General features: G+C 47.0%; 1 protein-coding gene across 3 annotated transcripts in view; it reads left to right on the top strand.

Annotated features, from left to right (window-relative positions):
- Nucleotides 1-26,143, top strand: part of MAP3K13 (mitogen-activated protein kinase kinase kinase 13) — a 162,623-nt gene that overhangs the window by 121,855 nt on the left and 14,625 nt on the right. For all 3 annotated transcript variants that reach the window (XM_084801743.1, XM_084801742.1, XM_084801744.1), the window contains 8 exons: nt 148-331; nt 6,617-6,808; nt 8,296-8,454; nt 8,937-9,095; nt 9,614-9,722; nt 18,447-18,556; nt 20,738-20,854; nt 24,143-24,280. In XM_084801743.1, coding sequence (XP_084657869.1) covers nt 148-331; nt 6,617-6,808; nt 8,296-8,454; nt 8,937-9,095; nt 9,614-9,722; nt 18,447-18,556; nt 20,738-20,854; nt 24,143-24,280 — 1,168 coding nt within the window. The remainder of the gene's footprint in view (nt 1-147; nt 332-6,616; nt 6,809-8,295; nt 8,455-8,936; nt 9,096-9,613; nt 9,723-18,446; nt 18,557-20,737; nt 20,855-24,142; nt 24,281-26,143) is intronic.

Genomic DNA, 26,143 nt, shown 5'->3' with positions numbered 1-26,143 from the left:
TATCAAGTATCTTCTTGGTAACCTGCTATCCTTCCTCTGAGTGCCACTAGGTCTCCCCATCCAGAGGTCATGGGCAAATATGCTTTTTAAGACCAGAATAGCATCACAGCCAAGAACTCAGAGCTTGTTTCTCACTCATGTGCCTAGATACTTGGGAAGTGCCCTTTGAGGAAATCTCAGAGCTGCAATGGTTGGGCAGTGGAGCACAAGGAGCTGTCTTCCTGGGCAAATTCCGGGCAGAGGAGGTGGCCATCAAGAAGGTGAGGGAACAAAATGAGACAGACATCAAGCATCTGAGGAAACTGAAGCACCCGAACATCATCGCCTTCAAGTAGGTCGGCACTTGCTTTGCTGGGATGTTTGCTTGGTTGGTTGGTTGGTTGATTGGTTGGTTTGTTGGTTGTTTAGTTGGTTGGTTGCTTAGCTGGTTGGTTGCTTAGTTGGTTGGTTGGTTGGTTGGTTGGTTGGTTGGTTGGTTGGTTGGTTATGTCAGCACTTGCTTTGCTGGGATGTTTGCTTAATTGGTTGGTTGGTTGGTTAGTTGGTTAGCCAGTTGATGGTTTTGTTTGGGACTGGTTTAGAGAAATAGAGCTACTTTCTTCCTCCATTATGTACACCTAAGTTTCTGCTTTGGAAGATATCTCACAAACCCTTGACACTCAGCACAGTACTAGGGAACTACAGGACTGTTAAGCCTGAGTCAGGCCTTCAAGCTCTTTTAATCTATGAGTTCATCTTGCAAGGGCATGCACTATCTTCACAGGATGCACATGGGGCAGAGAGGGAGGAAAGAAGACCCTGTCTGACACCATAGATCAACCTCATCACTAAGATGCCAAAGGTCACTTCTCAGTAATCCAAAGCAACATCCTGAGATTCGGTTAAGACAATTCTGGCATCTGAAGTGGTGGAAGCAGTCCTCCCTGGATGACTTGTATTTATCAGTTTCTATTAGCATCCTTCTTAAATAGTAACTTTATAAAGACAGGCACCTCTGCTCTAGAGCCTCATGTTCTGCTTCTCCCCTTTCCCAGAAATGACAAGCATGGCTGTAGAGGGTCATTGGTGCTACATTGGCTCCACGAGGCAGCTGTGTTCAAGGATGTGCGGCAAGCCAGTTTTCTTCAACTCTTTCTGTTCACCGCCCTTTATTGCTGATATAAGACAAGCATTTACTAATATTGAGTCACAGAGAAATTCGTTTTAACAGTTCCCCAGGGTGCATGTAGTCTAACCACTTATGAAACGCTAAGGAACCTCACACACTCACAAGATGGGTCTGTTGCTTTGCTTTCACAGGAAGAATTGTCTTGGCTGGATAGCTAGTGCTGCAGCATCTAGAACAGCTCTGCCACTCCTCAGAGTTGCCCAATACTTCGGTTTCCTAGCTTTCCATGCTGAGAACACCACTCACACAAATGCATAGTACTAAATGACAGAGGCCTGTTCAAGGCTGTCTCAGAAATCACTGGAAGTTCTGTCCTTGTCACAAGGGGACACTAACTTAGTAGCTGTTTATGAATCTCAAGTCAGCAACCCCAAAAGTAATTTTAGAAACAAGCATTTTAGGCCTGGGGAGATGGCCAGTAAGTAAAGAAAGCACTTGTTACAAAGCATAAAGTCCTGAGTGCAAGTCCTATCTAGATGTGAGAGGGTTTGCCTGAAACCCCAGCACTAAGAGAGCAGAGACGCATCCCTGGTGGTCACAGACAAGCCACTCTAGACAAAACAGCAATTACTGGCTTCAGTGAAAGACATCGTCTCAAGAAATAAGGGGAGGTAGTTAAGAAGGATACCCTAATGTCAACCTCTGCCCTCCCTATATGATCCATAGGTCAGCAAGCTGTGCACACACACACAGACACACACACACACACACACACACACACACACACACACACACACACACATGCACAAGCATTCTAACATAGTACAATCCAAAGGCATTTTGCATTTACATGCTGAAGAATGATGAGAAAAAAATGCTAAAGGCATTTGTGTTCCATAATCAAATTATTATCTTTCTGTAGGAAGAGAAAACTGTACAGTAAAAACTGCATTCATGGCCTAGAGAGGCGGCTCAGAAGTTAAGAGCACTGACTGTTCTTCCAGAGGTCCTGAGTTCAATTCCCAGCAACCATATGGTGGCTCATAACCATCTATAATGTGATTTGGTGCCCTCTTCTGTCAGGCAGGCATACATGCAGGCAGAGATCTGTATACATAGTAAATAAATAAATCTTTTTAAAAAACAAAGCTGCATCTGGGCACAGTGACACACGCCTGTGATCTCAGTACCTGGGGAGGCAGAAGCAGGCAGACCTCTTGAGTTCCAGGCCAGCCAAGACCACACAGAGAAACCCTGTCTCAAAAAAACAAGACAAAAACAAAAAACAACAACAACAACAAAAAAACCGTGCACTCTGTAATACCTAGCCTCTAGTCTGAGCTGTGGTTTTACAGTGTGTGTTAGTGCTGTGTGACTGACAGCAGGCAGAGTGAAGGAACCAGGGCTGCAGTGGCATTGGGGTGTCCTTAGATTCATTGATTTTTTAACTCATTTTACTCATTGCACATTCAGAAAACTGTTACCATTGCCAAATTTTCTGACCCCTACAATTGTGTGTGTGGCCCCACATGGGGTCCTAGTAGACGAGGCCAGTCAAAGGTGGATGTGTGAAAATCACTAGAATTGGAAGGTGGCTGTGCCCACCACTGTACAGCAGTGCACTGCAGCACTAATGCCAGAAGCGCCTAGGTCGGCTGCGTTCACTTCCACCCGAGCCTCTCCCTGGAGCTCCCTCCCTTGTCTGTCTCTATGCCCTCCATCCCACAAGCGTGGACAGGCGGCAGGCATTGGCCTTAGAAGAGGAATAATGAAGAACAAGAACTGTGGCCCAAGTGGAACAAAAGATGGGAAATGATCTTTGATATTTTAAACTCCCGAGAGATCACAGGGTAAAACCGATGAGGTTTCAGCAAACTTGGAAAAACTTACAAATTCTCCTTCCGTAACTGAGAAGCAACTTTCCCCAGCATCCCCGAAGGCTTTCCTCTGTCTGCCGCTGTCACAAAGGGTGACTGCCATGTGACTGCCACGTCTCAATTGTTCTCACATCCCCAAGAAAGCAAGAGAGTTGATTTCCGGGCACAGGGTTTTTTTGTGTGTGTGTGGTTTTTTTGTTTGTTTGTTTTTGTTTTTGTTTTGTTGTTGTTGTTTTTAGTGGGATTTTGATTCCCCTGTGAGAGCCCTTACAGCAAGGGAACTGTGTGGGGAGAGGAGCACACAGCTGGGGTGCTGGGGCTGAGGGAAGTGGCTTTGTGCAGAGGACAGCCACTGTCATCACTGTCATCGACTGCCCTGATGAAAATGAAACGCTAAAGAGGCTAACTAGAATTTTTCCAGAGCCAGTGAACTTCAGGTTAACAGGAGGATAATTTTCAGCAGACAGACAAATAGAGAGCATCTTCTCTCTCCCATTTTCCTTCACTGAAGTGACTGCTTTCTACTCACCTTGCTTTCCCTCACGGAAGCACGGGCGAGAACTTTGAAACTCGGGCCACTAGGACCGACTTGTTGTGTGCCCATGGGCTTTCTGGAATGCAGTAAGCTGTGTGTCACTGGTGAGAGTGCATCCCAGGAGCATGCCTGGGTAATGGAAGGTGGCACTTTATCCTGAGAGGAGACTTGTGTCTTTTTCCTTCCTACCATTTCCCCCACCCTGCCCTGCCAGTCCTCTATGCCGCATCTCCCAGCAGCGTTGGGTTTGAGGGGTTGTGCTGGGCCCCAACTCTTTAGGCTGAGCAGGTGGATTCAGCTCGCCCTCTACACAGTGAGCCCAGGACCCTTCACGCTAGGGACACTGTGCAGTGTCAGGGTTACAGCCATTGTGCCATGTGTCACTTTGGTCAGTGAATCACATTCAAGACTATCTGGAAGGCATGGATGGAGTTTTAGCACATTTCCTGTCCTTACAGGTCCCTTTGAAGTTAGTAAGAATTACACACAGCATGGCTGGAGAGATGGCTCAGAGGTTAAGAGCGCTGACCGCTCTTCAAGAGGTCCTGAGTTCAATTCCCAGCAACCATAAGGGTGGCTCACAACCATCTACAATGAGATCTGGTGCCCTCCTCTCACAGGCAGGTGTACATGCAGACAAAATACTGTATATATAATAAATAAATCTTTTTAAAAAAAGAAAGAACTACACACAAAAAGAAAAGAAAGTACACAAGATAAGAATACAATAGTCATTTTTTCTACTTTTTTTTTCTTTTAAGAAACCCCAACTTGCCTGTCTCTAATAGAACTCAGTCCCAAGAGAAGAGACAGTAACGATTAGAAGTGATGACAAAGCTGTTATTCCTAGCTGCCCAGAAGCCTTGTCACAGCAGAGGACAGCTGGAACAATGGCTTCTCATTTGTCAACATAAGAAGAAAAGGTCACACGTGTCTGTTAGGCCATTTCTGCTTGTGCGACCTTGAGTGGATGCCGAGTCTGCGCAAGTATTTGTACCCTTGCATTCTTATGCGTATCACATTATTGCTTGTGGGGTTTCCAAGCAGCGACAAATTATCTTTTTGTACCTGTTCGCTTGTGCTTCACTGAGCTTTACCCCCCAAAAAAAACTTTTTAAATTTTTTCCATTAAAAATCAAGAATTCTCAGCATCCTAGAAAAATGATAAAAGAGTCATTGATATCTTCGTGGAGCTTGATAAGGAAAAAACTGACTGTTCTCTGCCATAGACAGACCCTAGCCTATAATACTTCTTCGTGCGTGTAAGCAGATGCACGTGTGTGTCCAGTATCATATGTAGTATGTAGACAGAACCAGAAGGGGTGTGTGGGCTGATGGGGGAAAGATGTGAGGATGGCTGCTGCGGTTGTGTCGTGGGATTTCCATCCTGGGTAAAGGTGAAGTGTGTGACACCGTTCCATTCTGGGACCAAAAAACGTTGTGTTTCCTGGAGCTTGTTTAGGCTGGGTGCCCATGGATGCATACGCTCAGCAGGGGATTTTAGCACTCAGTATGGAGTCCTGCAGCTCCAGAATGGCTTTTCTGCATGGAGGCTGGGGTTGCTAAGCCCTCAGGGCAGGCAAAGCGAAAACGGATACACAGCCTGCTGCTAGTACAGGTCAGCACCTCGTGCTGCACCCTAAATCCATCCACCTCTTCAGCAGCCTGAGACACAGGACATGAACAGGAAACCAGCTGAAGGCTCTGTCTGTCCTGTCCCTGGTGCTCTGTAACTTCCCTGCAGAGTCTGAGGGGGCTCTGAGCATACTTACCAAACGGATCCATCTGGAAGCCAGAACTAGGATGTAAAGTTAACATCACTTCCAGCTTAGTGAGCTAATGGTGTTCACACAGGAATCCCCGATATAATTGTTTATGCAGAAACTCAGAACACAGAGTATAATACGGTACGACGAGCAGGGCCTGGGCTTTGAAGCTTCACTGGCTTGAGCTCGGGCGCTGTCACGTACAGATTGAATGTGTTAGTTATGGTAAAATTCATTACTTTCACCCTGAGTGTTCCCAATAAACACGAAAGAGGGCAAGTCCATCCTGTGATGATTTCGGGCACATGAAAGAAAACAATATTGAAAAATAATAGCTTCTTTCCTGATAGTACCCCTACCCCCACACACACACCCATGTCTCTCCCAGTGTAATTGTGAGGGCCTGACAGCTGTGAAAGCTGCAGTGAAGTTAGGCATAGCAAGGACTGACTTGGCCCCTCGGGCCTGATAGAAAAGAGAGCAGAGCCTACAGTCAGTGTGAGCAGAGAAAACCTGCATGCGAAACTCATGACGACTTAGAGAAGAAAGATCCTTTGGGACTTGAATAATCAAGACAAGTTTGATGGGAGATACAGGAATTAATGGAATTATCACCTGTGAACATGTGTAATATGATCTAATGTTATCTTTATTCTATATGGAAGATAGAAAACTGACCCATTTTCTTTCCTTCTTTCTTTCTTTCCTTCTTTCCTTCTTTCTTTTGGTAGTTTTTCTCTGTGTAGCATTGGCTGTCCTGGACTTACTCTGTAGACCAGACTGGCTTCAAACTCACAAAGATCCACCTGCCTCTGCCCCCCCACCCCCCCTACCCGACAAGAACTTGGATTAAAGGTGTGCCCCACCACACCCAACTCCATTTTCTAATTTATTTGTTTATTTTTGTCCTCAATCTAATTATTTTAAATTTAAATAATTTAAAATTTAATAAGCAATCATGAAAGTAGAAATGCTTTATTTTAATCCTCTGCACATTACATATGAAATCTGTTTATGTTAAAAAAGGAAGATATTTAAATTTACTTTAATGATTATAAAAGAATGGAGCAGAGTTGTATCACATAAGACTGCCAGTTTAGCGCAGTCTGTTGCTGTCTAGACTTAAGAATAAAACAGAAATTGCCTGTATGCTTGCCAGAGAAATGGGCAGACCAAAAAGATACTGTACTTATTTAAGAATAATGATAAAGATATGAATTTTTATATCATAGGGATAAGGAGTGGGCCCTTATTAAACACGCTTGAGATACCAATATGCATGCATGTACATTCGTGTGTACTCACGTGCTTACATACGTTTCCCTCGAAGGGGTGTGTGCACTCAGGCCCCGTGTTACTGCATCATCATGGAGTACTGTGCCCACGGACAGCTGTATGAGGTCCTGAGAGCCGGCAGGAAGATCACGCCACGGCTGCTCGTGGACTGGTCCACGGGAATTGCAAGTGGGATGAACTATCTCCATCTCCATAAAATCATCCACCGTGACCTCAAGTCACCCAAGTGAGTGTGAGAGCTCGTTGTTCGCCGATTTTGTTTTTATCAGCCATAGCTGAGGGTTCCAGACCCGCCTTCTGACTCCAGTCACAGCAGTAACCCTTTACAGATCTCAGAACGGAAGTGAGCTCATCACTTACCGTCGGGGGTGGCCCGAGTACTCAGCCCACGCTCTCCCTCTCTGTGGCTTTTGAATTGAACAACTGTGCCCAAGCTTTTTATTATCTGAGGTATCCGCACCTCACATCAAATAATTAATGCCAGTTATTCTCCACTTGAAACCTTGGCTCATTTTCCTATGGTTTGGTTTGGTTTTGTTTTGGAGGGAGGGGAGGTGGTTTTTGTTTTTTTTTTTCAAGACAGGGTTTCTCTGTGTAGCCCTGGCTGTCCTGGAACTCACTCTGTAGACCAGGCTGACCTCGAACTCAGAGATCCGCCTGCCTCTGCCTCTCGAGTGCTTGGATTAAAGGTGTGCACCACCACTGCCCAGCTGTTTTCCTACCTTTTTTTTAATTGAACTGACTTTCAGAAATGTTTATAATACAGCAGATGAAAATGGCTGAACGAGAGACAGAGGCGGTTGGAAATACAGCTTGGCATGATTGATTCAGTCCCCAGCAGGGGGAGGGAGACGTGTTCACAGGGCTCATGCCACTGGCTCTGTAGTTATGAGAGGTAGACTGTAAATTTAGCTTTGAGCTTCTGAGAGCATAACACAGGAAGAGATAGGCAGATGCAGGGTTCACAATGGCTATAGGAAATAGGCCCTGATGGGTGTCGGGCGTGGTGGCGCACGCCTTTAATCCCAGCACTTGGGAGGCCAAGGCAAGCGGATCTCTGTGAGTTTGAGGTCAGCCTGGTCTATAAAGCGAGTCCAGGACAGCCAAGGCTACACAGAAAAACCCTATCTCAAAAAAACCAAAAAAGAAAGAAAGAAAGAAAAGAAAGCGGCCCCTATACTGTTTAGGGCCCAGCACCCTAATCATTAACAATCTAACATGTTGAATAAGTTGCTTCAGGTGGAGCAAGTGTGGGGTGTGGGTAGCTACTGGCACTGTGGTTTGTATACACCTTTAAGACCAGCAAAAGCAGTTTATTCCAGGACCCTTTGTAAGTGGCTCTCATCAGAAGCAGAGCACGCCTTGTATGGAAGCTGCTTGAACTTTGGCCATTGGTGCTCATCTTTGGCATGGAGAGGACTCGGCACTGCTCTTCACCCTTGAACATGGCGCACACCTAACGCCATGGCCCCTTTCGGGGTGTGTATAGGGAAAATGAGCCTAGCAGAGCAGTGACTTGACAGATGTCACAATTCGCAGGTGGTGGAGGCTGGGCTGCCTGGCAGGTGCAGTGTCTGTGTGATGCCCAAGGGCAGCCGTGGGAGTTGTGAGCCGAACTCTGCAGGGTAGAGGACAGCGACTAAAGCACCAGTCGCTGCACACAGTTCCCGTTAGCACTAATGATCTGTTTGTTGTTTCTACTTCTTCCTAAAGTGTTTTAGTGACTCACACAGATGCAGTCAAAATTTCAGATTTTGGTACATCTAAGGAGCTCAGTGATAAGAGCACCAAGATGTCCTTTGCTGGCACAGTTGCGTGGATGGCGCCCGAGGTGATCCGGAATGAGCCTGTCTCCGAAAAAGTGGACATATGGTCAGTCGCGCGCGCGTCCTAACCATCTTGCACACCGCTGCCTACCTCTGCCTGATACCTGCCCTCTGCACTTTACCTTCCTAGAATAGTCTTTGATGTTATTCACTTCCAGTTGATTCTGGTTTCATGCTATCTAAGGTTTGACCCATTGTCAGTTCTGAGGCATTTCCATGAATATGCTAAGCATTCTGGGAAGCTGGACATTTGAATGACAGTTGAGTGTAGAAGGCTTTAATAAATGCATTGCCTCACTCTCACTCTGAGTAAAATGAATTAATGAGTATCTACGTGTTATTGATGATGTAGGTGCCACCGTATGGCTCAGGGCGGTCTGAAACCTGCTACGTGCCCAGGCTGTCCTTGAATTCATGACCCTCCGAGTACTGAAATTGCAGCATCCACCCTCTAGCTGGCCTTTAATTAAAGAGCTAAAGCGCGAGTCTTCCCCTCTGAACCGCCTTTTATGTCCTGGCCTGCTGCAGGTCTTTTGGAGTGGTGCTTTGGGAGCTGCTGACAGGGGAGATCCCCTACAAGGATGTGGACTCCTCGGCCATCATTTGGGGTGTTGGAAGCAACAGCTTGCATCTTCCAGTTCCTTCCACCTGCCCGGATGGATTCAAAATCCTTATGAAGCAGACATGGTAACAGACGCATTTCCTCCATTATCATCTCTTACTTTCTGCCTTAAAAGCCATTAAAATCTCTCTAACAGAGCAGAGGCATCTCTGTAAGGTGTTTGGGAGGAGCCATGCTGTGGTGAAATTTTAGAATCTTGGATTCAAATCCTGCCTCTGATTTTTTGTTACCTGTGAAATCAGGGTGTGTCTCCCCTGTAAAGTAGAGCCAGGCCCTGCTCGTGGAGTTGCTGGTCACAATTTGAGTAGGGGCTTTGGTGTGATGTCTTGAGAGTGTTCTCTACCTTAACAGCTGATGGCTTGGATTGCTCCACTGTTCCTAGTAGGTCACAGACCTAAGTTTCCATGTTATCTTAGGTTTTTGTCCTAGTTGCATTTTTCCCTTTGCACTCCAGTGCATTTAAACTGTCTGGGATATAGTAATACTTAAAATAAAATGTGTTTCATAAAGCAGAATAAAGCCTCAGCCCCCTCCCCAACCCCCCGACAGAGCCTCTGAGATGCACACGATGTCTTTCTCTCAGGCAGAGTAAGCCTCGCAACCGGCCTTCCTTCCGGCAGACGCTCATGCATCTAGATATTGCATCTGCGGATGTGCTCGCCACCCCACAAGAAACTTACTTCAAGTCTCAGGTAAGCCAGCACATGCCCAGCTCGTGTGACCGAATAGACAGCCAAGGAACACTGTCACCACGCAGCAGTCACGTGGCCCTATTTGTTGTGAAACAGTGATTGTGATGGTTGTCAGATGTGACAGTCAGTGAGTCCTGGCGGCGCTGTCTAAGGAGGAGGAGAAAGAGAGGGTGCAAAGGCGGCATCACACCCCCGCTGCTCTTCACGAAGGCCTTGCTTGCTTTGATGCTCAAAAGCAGAAAACTAGAAAGTGGGACCTTGAGGACCAGATGGAGCCACAGCAGAATGAGGGCTAACGCATCTGTTAGCCTTCGCTCTACTGAAATCTTCTACAACTTACATGTAAGAAAGTAAGCGTTTAGCCCACCGTTCTGTAGGCCATCTGAGTTTGCCGAGGTCTGTCATCAGGCCCCAGGTGAGTGGAAAGGTAGACCTCAGCAGGTGTGCCGACATCTGGTTAGAAGCTGGAGGTCCTCTGTCCTCCACGTGGCCACTGATTCTTTCACAGGGTAGCTTGAGCATCCCTACTCCTGTCTGTTTTCGTGGTGACTAGTGGATCAAGAAAGCATGACCCAGATCAGGCAGCATGCCTGTCATAGTGCCACATCAGCTGAAGCAAGTCACAGGCCACCAGACCAGACTCTAGAGACTGATGGTGGAATGGGTTGGAAGGGCGAGGAGCCAGGGAAGGAGAGGGTGGGAAGGGTAAAGAGCCAGGGAAGGGGAGGGTCATAGCTACTGGGTGGTAATGCCATTGGTGTCATAAAGATGGTGCTCTGACCACTATTACTATGGATGTGGAGTGGTAGGTGATGAGGACAAGTTCCCTGTCCCTAACCAAACACAGGAGAGGACACAAGGCATAGTAACAAAGGGATATGATGGCCCTAAATTCCACCTTTTTGTGTACAGAATTCTCAGCATCGTCAGTATTGTTAGCAGTGCTAGGGATTAAGCCTAGGACCTCTTAAATGCTTGCCAGTCACTCTACCCCTGAACTCTACCTCAGACTTTTGCCATTTGTGTTTGTTTCATCCTAGGTCTTGCTAAGTTGCCCAGGCTGGCCTAGAACTCGCTCTGCAGCACAGTTAGATTGTGAATGTTGGATCCTTCCTGCCTTAGCATCTAAGTCGCTGGAAATGCAGTCCTGCACCTAGCTTAGAATTAATGATTAGCACTAAATTTCATATTAGATGTACATCTCTTTTTCATTTAATGTTATTGCATTTCTAAAATGAATTTTGTGACTTGAATTTTATCTCTGCAGTGGCTTCCGATGTTGTTTCAAAGATTTATTCTCAGAAGAGACATTTTATTACATAAATTTATTGACTAAAAATAGGCTAAATTAAATGCAAAAAATAAAGTTAAAATAGGAGTAGATGCAGAGACTCACAGCCAAAAATTAGGTGGAGCTCAGGGAATCCCATGGAAGAAGGGGGGAAGGATTGTAGGAGCCGAAGGGGTCAAAGACACCGCAAGAACACAGCCCACAGAATCAACTAAGCAGGGCTCACAGGGGCTCACAGAGGCTGAGGCCACAGTCAGGGAGCCTGTGTGTGTCTGACCTAGGTCCTCTGCATATACACTGTGGTTGTGTTAACTTGACATTCTTGGGGGACTCCTAACAGGGGGAGTGGGGCTGTCTCTGACTCTCTTGCCTACTTTTGGGACCCTTTCCCTCCTACTGGGTTGCCTCCTCCTGCCTTGGTATGTGCCTGGTCTCATTGTCACTTATTGTGACATTCTTGTCTGACATCCCCGGGAGGCCGGCTGTTTTCTGAAGGCAGGAGGAATGGATCTGGGGGGAGGGGAGAGGAAGTGGGGTGACTGAGGGGTGTGGAGAGAGGAGAAACTGCAGTTGGGATGTAATACATGAAAGAAGACTTTTTTTAAAAGGGAAAAAGAAATTAAAAGTAGAATGATGATTTCGGGTCTGGAGAGAGAGGCGACAGGGAAGTCACTGGTTAATGAGGGCAGCATGCAGTTGTGCCAGACAAAATGCTCCTGAGATCAGTGATGCTTGGTGGCTAAAACCACTGGAACACACGCAAAGATTATGCCAACCTGTAGGAACAATACATAGCCACACACTTTACAGATAAGAATCAGAAGGAAAAAAAAGTGTTACTGGAAAAAATGTGATTTTCTTCTCCAAGTGAGACTTGGGAAAGTGTCCTCAGCCCTCAGAGTGCAGAAGGGACTTCCAGGGAAGCCTGAGACTCTGTCAGGGCGTCCATGAGAAGGAAACTATCGCCATAATAATGTTAAGTTGTTGCTTACTGTTTTTAATCTTGTTCTCTCGGGAGTATACGTGGAGCGTTGTAGAAACCATATCATGTGGGATAATAACCCTGATGGCAAGCAGAGTGTTCTCGTATATGCTCGGTATATAACTCCGAATTTTTATGCCTAGCCTAGTGTCAGTACATATTGCCCACACAAACAAACATCTTGTGGGGTCTTCAATAATATATAAGACAATAATGAGGTTCTGATACATAAAAATTTGAGAGCCATTGTTAGTCATTTACCCTACAGTGAAGACCCCGTCCCCAGTGGGTAATGATCTTCTAGGGACAGCATCTGCTGAGAAGAAGACTGGGCAGGAGGAAAGGAAGAAATCAAGGGATTTACTTGAAGACAACAGGACCCTGTTCTTAAAAGACACCAAAGCCTTCCCCAGAAACCTCTTAGACCTAGCACACGTTCTCAGCAAATCACAGACTATGAAATCCACGTACCAGAGTTCACAGCCTTTCTGTGCATCAGAGATCAGCCTGCTGAGGACGACCACAGAAAGGAAGGTCTCATCGCAGTGAGGAGAGCCTGAGCAGGCGGGTAAAAGCCACTCAGGGAAGGCACAGAAGGGAAGGACTGAAGACAGCAGGTGGTGGTAAAGATCTCTGACACTCAACGATTGGCAAAATCAATCTCATAAAGTCGGCTAGCCTGCTGGCCAGTTTCGTGTCAACCTGACACAAGAGTTATCTGAACCTCAATTGAGAAAATGCCTCCATAATCTAGCTGTAGGGCATTGTCTTGATAAGTGACGGATGTGGGAGGGGCCAGCCCATTGTGGGTGGTTCAACCCCCTGGGCTGGTGGTTCTGGGTTCTATGAGAAAGCAGGCTGAGCCAGCCACACATAGCAAACCAGTAAGTAAACAGCACCCCTCCATGACTTATGCATCAGTTCCGGCCTCCAGGTTCCTGTTTGAGTTCCTGTCCCGGCTTCCTTCAGTGATGAACTACAGTGTGGAAGTGTAAGCCAAATAAGTCCTTAACCTCCCTGATCGCTTTTGGTCATCATGTCTCATTGCAGCAAATAGAAAACCTAACTAAGACAAATAGATTCCTCAAAGTGAGCCACAAATTCAAGTCACTCCCCATCAAAATACCAATTACACTGTCTACAGAACTAGAAAAAAAAAAAGTCCTAAAAACTGTAAGGAAGTGCAAAAACAGAAAATCCAAAGTGATCCTGAGCCTGGGGAGTAATGCTGGAAGTACCCTAATGCCCGTTCTGAATGCTGCAGAGCCTTTAAACAGAAACAGCATGGCGCTGCACAAGACCAAAGCAAACACAGAACAGAACAGACAGCCCGGACACCTGATTCTCAAAAATGCTTACATTGGAACAAAGACAACCTCTTCAGGAAATGGTGCTGAGGAAACCGGAGGTCCATGTGTAGAAAATAAAAATGCATCTGTCTCTCATACAGACACCCTTCACAAAAGTGGATCAAAGAGCCTTCGTGTTAAACCAGAAACCTTAAGAGCACTAGGGATAAAAAAGTGTAAGGAAAATACTTGAACATACAAGAATAGGCAAAGACTTTCTGAAAATGATCGCAATAGCACAGGAAGTGACCCTAGAGTGCACGAGACTCAACAGCTTCCGCAGAGCCAAGCCAACAGTCACCAAAGTGAAGAGACATTATCTCCGCATCAGACAGGGCATTAATATCCAGAAAAGCCAATCACTATGAAAAGTAACCAGCAAAATAGTCAGTAACGAGATAACCAAGTTAATCAACACTTCCCGAAGGAACTGCAAATACCAAATACATACTTGGAAACAGTGCTCGACAGCCTCAGCCACCAAGGAAATTAAACTGCTTTGAGGTTCCATCTCACCCTCCTCAGAAAGAGAGAGCAAATGAAAATAAGAAGACACCTCAGAGCTGGCGTTACTGGCATTTATGGGAACATCTGGTTTGTTCCAGGGGTTCTGTAATCCGAATCACAGGTCTCATGATTCCAGAACAAGCGTTCTTAACCACAGGACCATATAAATAGATCCTGTAACCATCAGAAATCGCACAGTCACTTCTATAGATGCATAAAAGACATTGACAAAGTTCAGCATGCTTCCACGGCAGGCGCTCTAGAGAGGGGCTGGTGAGATGGCTCAGCAAGTATGCAACGAAAGCTTCCAGCCTGGACTACAAAGTGAGTCCAGAATAGCCAAGGCCACACAAAGAAACCCTGTCTCGAAAAAACCAAAAAAAAAAAAAAAAAAAAAAAAAAGAATGAAAATGGAATTTAAAGAAGACCCCTGGTTTGGCAGGACGGATAAAGTCATACTTACAGAACTAACCTACAGATCCAATGCAATTCCCGTCAAAATTCTAATGTCGTTCACATGGAATCACAAAGGAGCATGCATAGCAAAGTCCTAAGCAGAGAAAGAATGCTGCCAGAGGTGCTGCCGTACACCACAGGGCCACAGTGATGAGCCTGCTGGCACTGCCCAGAAACAGACATTACAGACCAGTAGACTAGGATCCGAAATAAACTACAGCTCCAGCCACCTAAGTTTTTGACAAAATCTTTAAGAACATACGCTGGAGGTAGGGCAGGAACTCTTAGTCAATAAACCGTGCGGGCATAGCTGGACCTCTGTCTGCAGAAGAGTAAAGTTGGACCCACCATCTCTCACCTGTAACTGGGCTGACAGGCTGCGGGTCCCTCACTCTCTCCCACCCTTCCAAGAAGGAGAAAGGAGAAAGAGTGTCGTCCTGTTAGACTACTTCCTGCTGGTTAGGGGTGTTGGGTTCCTTGGGGCAGATTTGATCTTCACAGTCAGGACATTTAATTTCTCCATCTTGTTTCTTTGTGCCCGACTACTTGACAAACAGCAACCAACCAGCCAACAGCAGCGACCCCACCTCTTAGGGCTCTAGCGTTTGTATATCATCTGAAAAGCTCCCTGGATCCCGAAGGTCACACATTCCTAGAAATTATCTGCAGCTGGCAAAGCCACACCCTGCCAGAGCAGCCTCTTATCCTCATTTCCATATTTAAAAGAATTTTTTTACAAAATTCTCACTACACTCATTCTGCACAGAAATTAACTCAAAGCCAATTTAAGACCTTAATTTAAAAGCTGAAATGCTGGGGCTGGAGAGATGACGGCTCATCAGCGAGAGCATTTCAGAGGATCTGAGTTCGGGTCCCAGCACATATATCAGGTGGCTCCCAACTACTCTAGCTCCAGGGAATCCGATGCCCTCTTCTGCTTTCCATGGGCCTCTGCCCATTGCACATGCGTGAACACACACACACACACACGCATGCACACGCACACACACAAGATGTGATCCTTTTGTGAAACAAGAATGAGGAAATCTTTCACATGTAGGATATGGTTGCAAACAACTTTGCTCCCTTTTCTGGGAAATTATATATTATCACAACTTTGTGTTAAAAGCCCCTGAGACAGTCAATTTAACAATATGTATTTGGAAAATGTCAAATTAATTTGTAAGGTTTTACTTCAATGCTCTCAAGCCAGTGTTAACTTTTCTGAAAAACCTCTCATATGCAAAGCACGTCAGGACCCCCATGTGCCAACCCACTTTCACTGTTGAGTCAATAATCAAAACCAAGTGAGTGCTGACCTGACCGAGTTCCTCTGGAGCCAGGAGAGGAAAGATGAGGTTGGGGGGAAAGGGCGGGGAAGTGGGTTGGACATCTGCTTTAACATGGGCTGCCAGGTTAAATTACTATCCATGGGTAGTTTGTCAAAGACAGAAACTGACTCCCCGCAGTTCTGAGGCTAGAAAGCCCAGGAGAAGCCCTGCCTATCCGGGACAGGGAAGGACATGAGTCCTGCTTCGTAGCAGATGCTCTTTCTCTGTGTCCTTCATGGTAAAGGGCAGGCCACACTAAACACAGAGGCCCTCCTGACTCCACCCCACCCTCCACCCCCCCACCCCCGGGATTTCAGACCATGAGAGCACAGACTGTCAGCACATAGCAGTCTGCTCTGTCCGCTAATTCCTCTGTTTTTCTCTCAACACCTCATTTCTCCCTAAATAGCCTCCAGTCTACTATCTTTGCTAGTTGCAATAATTTTTCAACTGTTTGTAAACTAATATGTTTCCAGGTCTGAAACTGAGACCACTTCCGGCTAATGATAATGGAGTATTTATGAACTGGCTAGTGGTGCCCTAGGAAGGCTGTATTCCTTGATTCTAAACCCTATCCTGACTATATCTCAATGCTGTGTGACCCCCACCTACCCACCTAAATAATACTTAAGGGTTCCTGGTGAAGGTCAAATGGAAAAGAGAAACACAGGTGACCTGTACACTTTCTTTCTTTCTTTCTTTCTTTTATTTTTGCTTTCTTGTTGTTGTTGTTTTTGTTTTGTTTTGTTTTTTATTTGTTTTTGTTTTTGTTTTTTGGGACAAGGTTTTTCTGTGTAGCCTTGGCTATCCTAGACTCACTTTGTAGACCAGGCTGGCCTCAAACTCACAGTGATCCTCCTGCCTCTGCCTCCCAAGTGCACGCCGATTACAGGTGTGCACCACCATGCCCCCGCCTGTTTGTTTCTAATGCCCTTGCCAGGAATCTAAAACTGCTCAGCCTAAATTGGATTGTTACCATCTCTCGATGTTTTCTCTGATAGACTCTCAAGATAAAATAGATGAACACTGATTTTATTTTGCCATTACTCTGCTCCTCAGGGAATAACTGGGTGTTCCACACGCACATGGTTTTGCTCTTTTTGTAGCAGTCTTGTATCTGTGACCTTGCTTCCCCTCACCTGCTGATGAGATGCCCTCAGCATCGATTGTTCCCCGTTGTTCCCTTCATAGTCACACTGTCAGTCAGGAGTGCTGCTGTGACTAGGGCAGTAAGCTGGGATACTGATCTCTTTTCAAGGTCCTGATTTCAATTCCTTTGGATGGATACTGAAAAATGGGATGCCGTTATAAGGAACATTAAAGACAAGTGTTGGTGGTGATGTGAGAAATCAGGGCCTGGCAGATGGTGGGAGTGGAAATGGTATGGCGCTGTAGAAAGCAGCAACCAAAAGCTGAACTGCACATGACCCAGAGGGCCCCCTATCAGTGTGTGTCCAAGGTGAGGGAGCAGTCCCCGGGGCAATATGCACTATTAGAGACACTCCTTTTATATCCAGAGTGCCAGAAGTTGCCTTGGTAGGCTCTCGTGAAGGTAGTCCACACATTAGTCTCATGAAAACAGCTAAATGACATTTTATTGAAATGACCTATTGACCCAGCAGAGGTCTGTCAGCTTCTGAAGTTGACTAGGAAATCGTGTCACATGGAGGGTGCAGTGCCTCTCTTGGTCTGTGAGCTCATGGCAGATGTGTGATTTCATAGCCACTCTTTTTTTGGCAGGGAGGGGCAGTTCTGAGACAGGGTTTCTCTGTGCAGCCCTGGCTGTCCTACAACTTGCTCTGTAGGCCAGGCCGGCCTCAAATTCACAGAGATCTGCCTGCTTCTGCCTCTGCTGGGAATAAAGGGGTGTACCACCACTGCCTGGCATTCTCCCTAAAATTCTTCACCCCACTGCCTGGTTGTCCTGTTGCTGACCCAAAATGTGAAATTCAGCCCCTTTCTTGATTCTTTTTAAGTGAATTTAAGATAAACAACAACAAAAATAAGCTTCTCAACTCAGCCAAGAGGTAGTGCACACGCCTGTAATCCCAGCACTCAGGAGGCAGAGGCAAGCAGGTCTCTGTGAGTTGGAGGCCAGCCTGGTCTACAGAGTGAGTTCCAGGATAGCCAGGGCTACACAGAGCAACCCTGTATTAAAAATTAAAAAAAAAACCACTTCACCTCATCTTAAGCCAAAGTGAATGTTAAGAGAGTTCACTGACCGTGAAATGGAAGGAGCTTCAGTCAACAGTAATCCTGAATTATCCTCCTCCCTCCTCCCCCTCCTCCCCCTTCCTGCTCCCTCCTCCCTCCTTGCCCTTTCTCCTTCAGTCCACATCCCTGTTGTGCTGTGCTCTTTCTCTGGGATTTCCAGATCTCCTCTCAGACTTTTGTACTAAGCAAAGCCCATGAGACGGTGGATGTGAAGATAACTCCCAGTCGTGTGAACCTCAGTCCTCAAGGCTTTCTTTCTGCCTCCACACATACTCCCTTGACTTCAGCTGAGCACTTCTGTCCAAGAAGGGATGCTCACTGTGCCCTATGCTGTTTCTAGTGGCCATTGCTTGGGGAAACTGAAAAAGGACAGCACTGTGTTCAGGACAGTGGGTGGGGCTTGCAGTTACAGCCTTGGGGGTGGGGGGGAGATGTCTTGTTGATTCGGCAGTGCTTCCTGAGCACTTAACCTGAAGACATTCTTGTTGGAAGTTTGGGGGAAGCACACAGAGGGACAGAGGCTTGTATGTGATCCCATGGACACATCTGGGAAGGAAACGACAGCGTTAACAAAATTAAACTTTCCTCACTCAGGCTGAATGGAGAGAAGAAGTGAAAAAACACTTTGAGAAAATCAAAAGTGAAGGGACCTGTATACACCGATTAGATGAAGAACTGATTCGCCGGCGCAGGGAGGAGCTCAGGTCAGATGACCCCGCCCCTATCATCGCCCCGCCCCTATCCTCGCCCCGTCCCGCCCCGCTCCTCTCCTCGCCCCACCTGTCCGTGTTGCGAAAAGAGCAGGAACCGAACACTGTTGAACCGCCCCTTCTGCATCTTTCCATTGTTGCTCTGAGTTAACTCTACGGGGGAGTCTGGAAAGGCTGGTTTCAGAGAAACAGAGAATAGGATGGTGTTTACTCTAGGCTGGGAGGGCGTGCAGAGGGATGGGGCGGGAAATGCCTACTAACTGATGCTGTTATAATTAGGCAGAAGAAAGAAATTCTCCATTTCTCCTGCACACTAGAGTGATGACGGTAGCATAGCTTACTGGATTGCTCAGCTCCCCTGCTCTCCTGCTGGGAGTGGCTTGCTTGCTTGAGTCAAGGTCATTGGTGGCTTGGATCTTAGTATGTAGATCAGACAGATCATGCTGGCCTAAAAATCTCAGGGTACAAGGATTGTAGGCCTGAGCCACCACCCTAACTTTGGGGCTTCTCCCCCCCCCCCTTTTCTTAATTAAAGAAGCTAGAAGAAAGGATTTGAAATGTTTCCAACATAAAGAAACGATCATTGTTGGAGGAAATTGCCATTGCTTACTCTGATCTTTTCGTTCATTTCTTATTTTAAATTATAATTGTGTGTCTATGTACGAGTATGAGCCCATGGGTGCAGATGCCCATAGAGGCCAAGGGCATCAGATCCCCTGGAGCTGGAGTTACAACTGGTTGTGGGCACCTTAAATGGATGCCGGAAATTGAACTCCGGTCCTCTAGAAGATCAGTGCGTGCGTGCATTTGGCTGCTGAACCACCTGTCCAGCTCCTGAACACTATACAACAAACACATCTATCAAAGTACCACTTGGTACATATGGGCAACTTGCTATCAGTTCTTTTTTTAAAATCATTAACATTTGAACAATAAAAAGTAACCCCATGGTTAGAGAGATAGCTCAGAGAGTGAAGGTCTTGCCACAGGAGTATGAACACCCGAGTTTAAATTCCCAGAGCCCATAGAAAGCCTGGCTTCCTGTGGCAGCTCTCTGACCCATGAGCTCCCGGGACGAGAGAGGAGGCAGTGGCAGGAGACTCCGCAGAAGCTGGTGGATAGCCAGCCTGGGGCGTGCAGTGCAGAGGTAAACAGAGCCCCTGGCCAGCACTGCGCTGGGTGAGGAAGAACACTTAAGGCTGAGCCTCGGACCTCCACACGCACAGTGTGGTATGTGTACACCCACACACACATGCTTTCTTCCTTTGACCCTCTCCTCTGTTTCCCTCCCTTATGACCCTTTGCAACAGAGATTTGTAGGGCACGTCCGCTGTTCTCGGTGCGTTGGAGGGCAGGGAGTTATAAACTCCACTTCCCCGCCTCCAGACAACCACTGTATTGGGCAGTTAGGCCTCTATATAAAAAAATGCCTTTGATTTAGTAGTTTATAAATGGAAGCCATGCACTGCACATGATTCTAGAAGTGGAGCAAAGTCAGTATCTGGTGAAGACCCGCTATCACCTCATGGCACGGCATGTGTCCTCACCCATGGAGAAACACAAGGGCTGCCTCCACTACCTCCATGCCACCTCCTCCAGCACCGTCACCCTACGGGTGAAGGTTTACATTTGGATCTGAGGGGGAGCACTGAGACCACACTAGGCAGACAAGCCTGTGCCGTGGATAAGAATGTGATCTTGGTGTTAACTTTACACTCTCTCCATTCACCTGTGAATGTGTTGTATGAAGACCATAAAATATACATACAGTGTGTTCTTGCTCTATCTGTGGCCTGCCCGGCTCTCCGTGTGGCAGGGGGTGGGGTGGGGTGGGGTGGGGTGGGTAGGCTTGGGATAAAACACACAGCTCAGACTCCCCTCTCCCACTCCTCCTTGTCTGACTCCTTGTGTTAAGAAAAATTTGAGCAGGGCACGGTGGCCCACACCTTTAATCCCAGCACTCGGGAGGCAGAGGCAGGTAGATCTCTGTGAGTTCGAGACCAGCCTGGTCTACAAAGCTGTCTAGGACAGCCAAGGCTACACAGAGAAACCCTGTCACAAAAAACAAAAAACCAACAGAGGCTCCCGGAGCTAGTGCTTTGAAGTCAGCCGCTGCGCATGTCTCATCAGAGCTGACCCGTGCCGTCTCTGCTCACCCTGTGTTTTCATTGACAGGCACGCCCTGGATATTCGAGAGCACTATGAGAGAAAGCTTGAACGGGCTAACAATCTGTACATGGAGCTCAGCGCCATCATGCTGCAGCTGGAAATGCGGGAGAAGGAGCTCCTCAAGTACGTACTGAGCCCCATGCTCGCCACTGAGCCCCGTGCCGGTCTGCTCGCCACTCTTGTCAGTCAGCGGGACAAGCTGCTCTCGCACGCACGGTGCCACTGCAGTGAACATGCAGACATGTTCGTTATTCAGTCAGCTCTCCTTAAGCACTCGCTGTCCCCAAGTCCCTGCCAGGGTAGGGTGGTCGAGCTTGTTAGCGTTGCTGCAGGGCTGATGCGCGACCACTTAACTCTGCCATGTGATTCAGAGGGGCTTCCTTTCCAGAAGAACTTAGCATGGACACTCAGAGACTCACTGACCTTTGGAAAGTAAAGCACCATGCAAAGGGATCCCTGATGGTAGCAAAGCTTCTGGGCTTGATCGTGTTAGGGAAGAGAAAGGTCGTGCATGAGTTTGAGGTGAGAACAGAACAGAGTTGAGGTAACTTAGACTCAGTCCCTTCCGCTTGTTCAATGACAGCCTTCAGATACAACAAGCTGGTGTCTGGTAAGTGTGGTTCAGAACTTGTAGGCAATGAAAATACTCCGCACTGGCCACCTCTCTCTCTCTCTCTCTCTCTCTCTCTCTCTCTCTCTCTCTCTCTCTCTCTCTCTCTAAAAAATAACTTATTGTATATATTTTGCTTACAATTTTCACACTATGAATACGAATGGGACCTCTCTTCTACTTGAGGCATTTTTCAAGTTAGCTATTTGGGAACTTTACAGAACGAGCTGAGTTCTGACCATCTCCTCCCAGACCCGCCCCACTTCCCTGCCCATCCAAGCTCATGCCCCCTTATGGCCAATACTGAAGAAAACCAACTCCCCATCTCTGAGCAGCCACCGATCCCCAGCAGCTCCTGGCCTAGGCTAGGGCCTTCGCGTCATGCCTCCCTTTCCTTAGTAGGATTTGGTTTGAGCTTGTGCATGCTGTCCTACCCACTTTAAACTCATGTGTGCAACTGTCCCTTTGTCCCCAAAGGACACTGTTTTCTTGTATTTGTTTACCACCTCTGGCTCCTACAGTCTTTCTGCCCCTGCTTCCTCCATGGCCTCTGAGCCTCTGGGAGGATAGGGGAAAGCATCTGTGTTCCATTTAGGGCTGAGCATTCCACAGCAGCCTCTTATGTCGCTGCACCTCGGCCAGCTGCTGGTCACTGTATTCATCGCCACCTCCCAGATGAGGACAGAGAGAGGCATAAATCTACAGGTATAAAGAGACGACGTTAGGCATCGACTTAATACTATGTCCATTTAGCAGAGCGGTAGGAAGTTCTCACCTAGGGCCTGTGTCCTATCGAGCCGGAGATGCTTGGCGTGACATTGATGCCAGATATGGGCTTCGTGTAATGGAGTGGGACTTAGCTCCAAATGAGAGACTGGTTGTTACTCCTGTGCTGTGTGCGCCATGTTGCACCAGTGAGTACGCCTTGCTAGGATGGTCATTACTGTAGGCCTCGGGGTTCCCAGCAGGGCAGACTGATAACCACTCTCCTCCTCCAGTGGCGTGTGTGGCACCTTCCAGCACTGCGAAAGCTAGCCAGTAGACAGGAAGCTTCCAGGTCAGTACTCACCAGCCCATGCTCTGTAACAAGTGCGAGAGCTTCAGCCATGGGGGCTTATTGTCAACTTCTAGAGGGTAACCAAGAGCTCTGGCAGTAGCCTGTTACATTTGGGATCTATGGAAGCTCAATGGAGCCAAAAACTACAAAAGAAGTAAACCATTCCTGGCACTACGCATTTTATTGGTCACCCTGTGATGTCTAGTAAGGGCATTGGTAAGCCTCTACAGGGTAACTTCTCTCTCTCTCTCTCTCTCTCTCTCTCTCTCTCTCTCTCTCTCTCTGTCTCTCTCTCTGTGTGTGTGTGTGTGTGTGTGTGTGTGTGTGTGTAAGCTTCTACAATAGTAAGTAGGTTTCCATTTAATTGTTTTGAAAAGTTTCTAGAGTTGTTTATTCCTTTCCATTTCCCCTCTTCTAGCCTGCTCTCCCATCCCCACGCCAACTTAACCCTTCCTGTTACATTCCTCCTCTTTGAGCTTTTCAACCACTGTTTTATATCTCCTTCCCCTTTAAGCCACCACCACCACCACCACCGTGCTGCACCCCTTAGTATGGCCCTGACCGCTACGGATATTCCAAATGAACCGTACCTATCGGAAAATTCAGAGCTAATATCTGCAAGTGAAAGGCTGGTTACCTCACTCAGAATGATTGTTTCCAGGTCCAGCCACTTACCTGCCAATTCTATAGTTCTTCTTCTTTTTGAAATCTTTCTATTTTGTTTTCTTTTTTTAAAAAATTGTAGCCAAAAATTATATGTATAACATAGTGTCTGTGCAGCATGCGCATACAGTGCCCATAAAGGACAGAAGAGGGTGTCAGATTCATGGGAGTGGGTGCTGGGAATGGAACCCAGATCTGTAGAGCAGCCACTTAAACTGCTCAGCCTTCTCTCCAGCCCCATCTTTTGGTTTTCTTTTTAAGTATTTGAACAGTATTCCACTGTGTAAATGTATCACCTTTTCCTTCATCGATTCCTGGCTATCCAGGCCGTTTCCGCTTCCTGGTTGTTGTGACTAACACAGCCGTGAGCAGGGACAAGCGGGTTTGTCTGTGGTAGGATGCGCCGTGCTTCTTGTGTGTGAGCAGGAGAAGCGGAGCTCAACCGTGCGCTTGATCTGGTTCTAGCTTCCTGAGGAGCCTCCACACCGATGTCCATAGTGCCTGCAGCTGGCTGCACCCCACCAGCACCAAATCAGGGTTCTCCCTCCTCACACCCATATCAATCCCTCCCCACACTCATCATTAGTTTTGGGGTGTTGTTTGCCTGTTGTTTTTAATCTCAACTGTTCTAATTAAGAAGGTAAGATGACATCTCAAAGCGTTTTTTATTTGCATTTCCCTAATGTCCCAGGACATTAAACACGCTTCTCACCCACTTGTGTTTCCTCTCTCGGGAACTCTGTTTAGTTCTAGGCCCCCACTGAGTCTGCAGTCACAGACCGCTGTGAACTACCTGACAAGGGCGCCAGGAATCAAACTCAGGTCCTCTGGAAGAACAGCAAGCGCTCTTAACCACTGAGCCATCGCCCCAGTGCGCACCTGTTAGGTGGAGGATGCTTCACCTAGCGCTCGGGTTAGCCCCCTGATTAGGTCCTGTCTTTTTCTCTTCTGTAAGCAGGAGAGTAGGAAGGTGTTTTCTAGTTCCACAGTCACTATCTTCCATCCTGCCTTCATCCTGCCTTCTGGCTACCAAACCCAAGGAGTGTTTTGTTCTGTCTTTTTTTTTTTTTCTGTCCCACAGGCGAGAGCAAGCAGTGGAAAAGAAGTACCCTGGGACCTACAAACGACACCCTGTCCGTCCAATAATCCACCCCAACGCCATGGAGAAGCTCATGAAGAGGAAGGGTGTGCCTCACAAGGCTGGAGTGCAGACTAAGCGGTGAGACAACCGTGTCCATCCAACCGACAGCTAGATAGACGAGGACACCCGTAAAAAGGCCTTCCCTGAGTGTGGTGGGTGTGGCCCTCTCTGTAGCTGAAACCAAGAAGGAAGACAAGAGAGAGCATGGCTTAGACCCTAGCAGTCTCATTTCTTACTATCTGAGGCACCTTATCTTAGCCCAGATACAGGAAAGAAAAGTATATGCCAGATCTGGGTTGAAACTCCGGCCCTGCTTTGGAAGTGTGCGCCGTGGGCCATGTCACCTGGCCTCTCTCAACACCAATATCCTCATGGGTAAACGGTATCATCGTGGCACACGGAATTTCTTTCTATTCTTACAACCCTAAGAAACAGAACCGAGTTCATCGTATCTCTTGATTTTTGACACAGTGGTCTGTGCATGCATCATCAATATGTTTACTTAGAGAACTGGCCATTGATTACATACACCTAACCAAGTAAGTAACTCCCTTACTCCACCTCTGAATGGAGGTAGACTTTATGACTTTTTGTTTGTTTGTTTGTTTGTTTGTTTGTTAGGCAGTTGCCCAGACTGGCCTCAAACTCAATTTTAAAGATTTATTTGTTTTATGTAAATGAGTGTTCCATCTGCATATACACCTGCACACTAGAAGAGGGCATCAGATCACATTATAGAGTATAAATCACCATGTGGTTGCTGGGCGTTGAACTCAGGACCTCTGGAAGGGCACATAGTGCTCTTAAGCCCTGAGTCATCTCTCCAGCCCCCCAGGGTTTAACGTCTAAGAAATCATTCTTTCCCCATTTATTTGTTTGGTTGGTTGGTTTGTTTTTTTGAGACAGGGTTTCTCTGTGTAGCCCTGGCTGTCCTAGAACTCACTCTGTAGATCAGGCTGGCCTCCAACTCACAGAAATTCACCTACCTCTGCCTCCCAAGTGTTGAGATTAAAGACATGCGCCGCCACCACCAGCTTCTTTCCCCTTTTATTGTACTTGCTTTATATTGGTTTCATCTCAGCATTAGCAAGTGGAGATACATCTTTAGAGAGGGTGGGCTTCGATGTAGAGCTAGGCTTGGATGCCTAGCACCTTCAAAAACATCTTAGAATACTTTTCACTCCTTTTAGAATTACCAAAACCTGTGAGCCTTCTAATTCCCACATGCCAGAGAACGTCCCAAGCCTGGCCCTGTAAGACTTGAACCAAATGCAGTAGGAAAATAGGAAGGAGAAAACACAAGCCAAGAAAGCATGTTTGTCTTTTTTAATTTCATTAACTTGGAAAGTAGCAGAGTTTTATGGCATTTCCATACTTGCTTGGATTCCCTTGACCCTCCATGCAACTCTTGTCTCTCTCTCTCCCCTCCCCCCATCCCCGTCCCCCATGCCTGCTCAAACCCTTTCACCCCTAGTATTCCTCCCCCCCCCCCCACAGCAAGTATATTCTGTAATCCTCCCATTCCTCTCCACTAAAGCTCTTCCCCTGACTCTCGGGGCCCTTGCTAGTTTCCTGTCCCCCACATATTGCTCACTCACACGTTAATGCATGCGTCTACATTTGAAGCTGGGATCCACATATGACAGAGAACACAGGGTGTTTGTCTTTGAGCCCGGGTTACCTTACTTTATAATATTTTTCAGATCTGTCAGTTTTCATAATTGTTGTTCATAATATTTTTCATTTACAGCTGACTAAAAAAAATCCCGTTGTGCATGTGTACCTCACCCCCATTATCCACTCTTCTGTTGGTGGGTAACTAGGCTGCTTCCATTTCCTGTCTGTTGTGCGTACAGCTGCAGTAAACGTGTGTGTGCACGACTCTGCCTATTAGGGCCCGCAGTCCATCAGGGGTGTCCACAAGAGTGCTAAGACTGGTCA

The sequence above is a fragment of the Acomys minous genome (assembly GCF_964271855.1).
Source record: "Acomys minous genome assembly, chromosome: 11".
NCBI lineage: Eukaryota > Metazoa > Chordata > Mammalia > Rodentia > Muridae > Acomys > Acomys minous.
The sequence above is the reverse complement of the archived record's forward strand: the minus strand, read 5'-3'. Positions and strand labels throughout refer to the sequence as shown.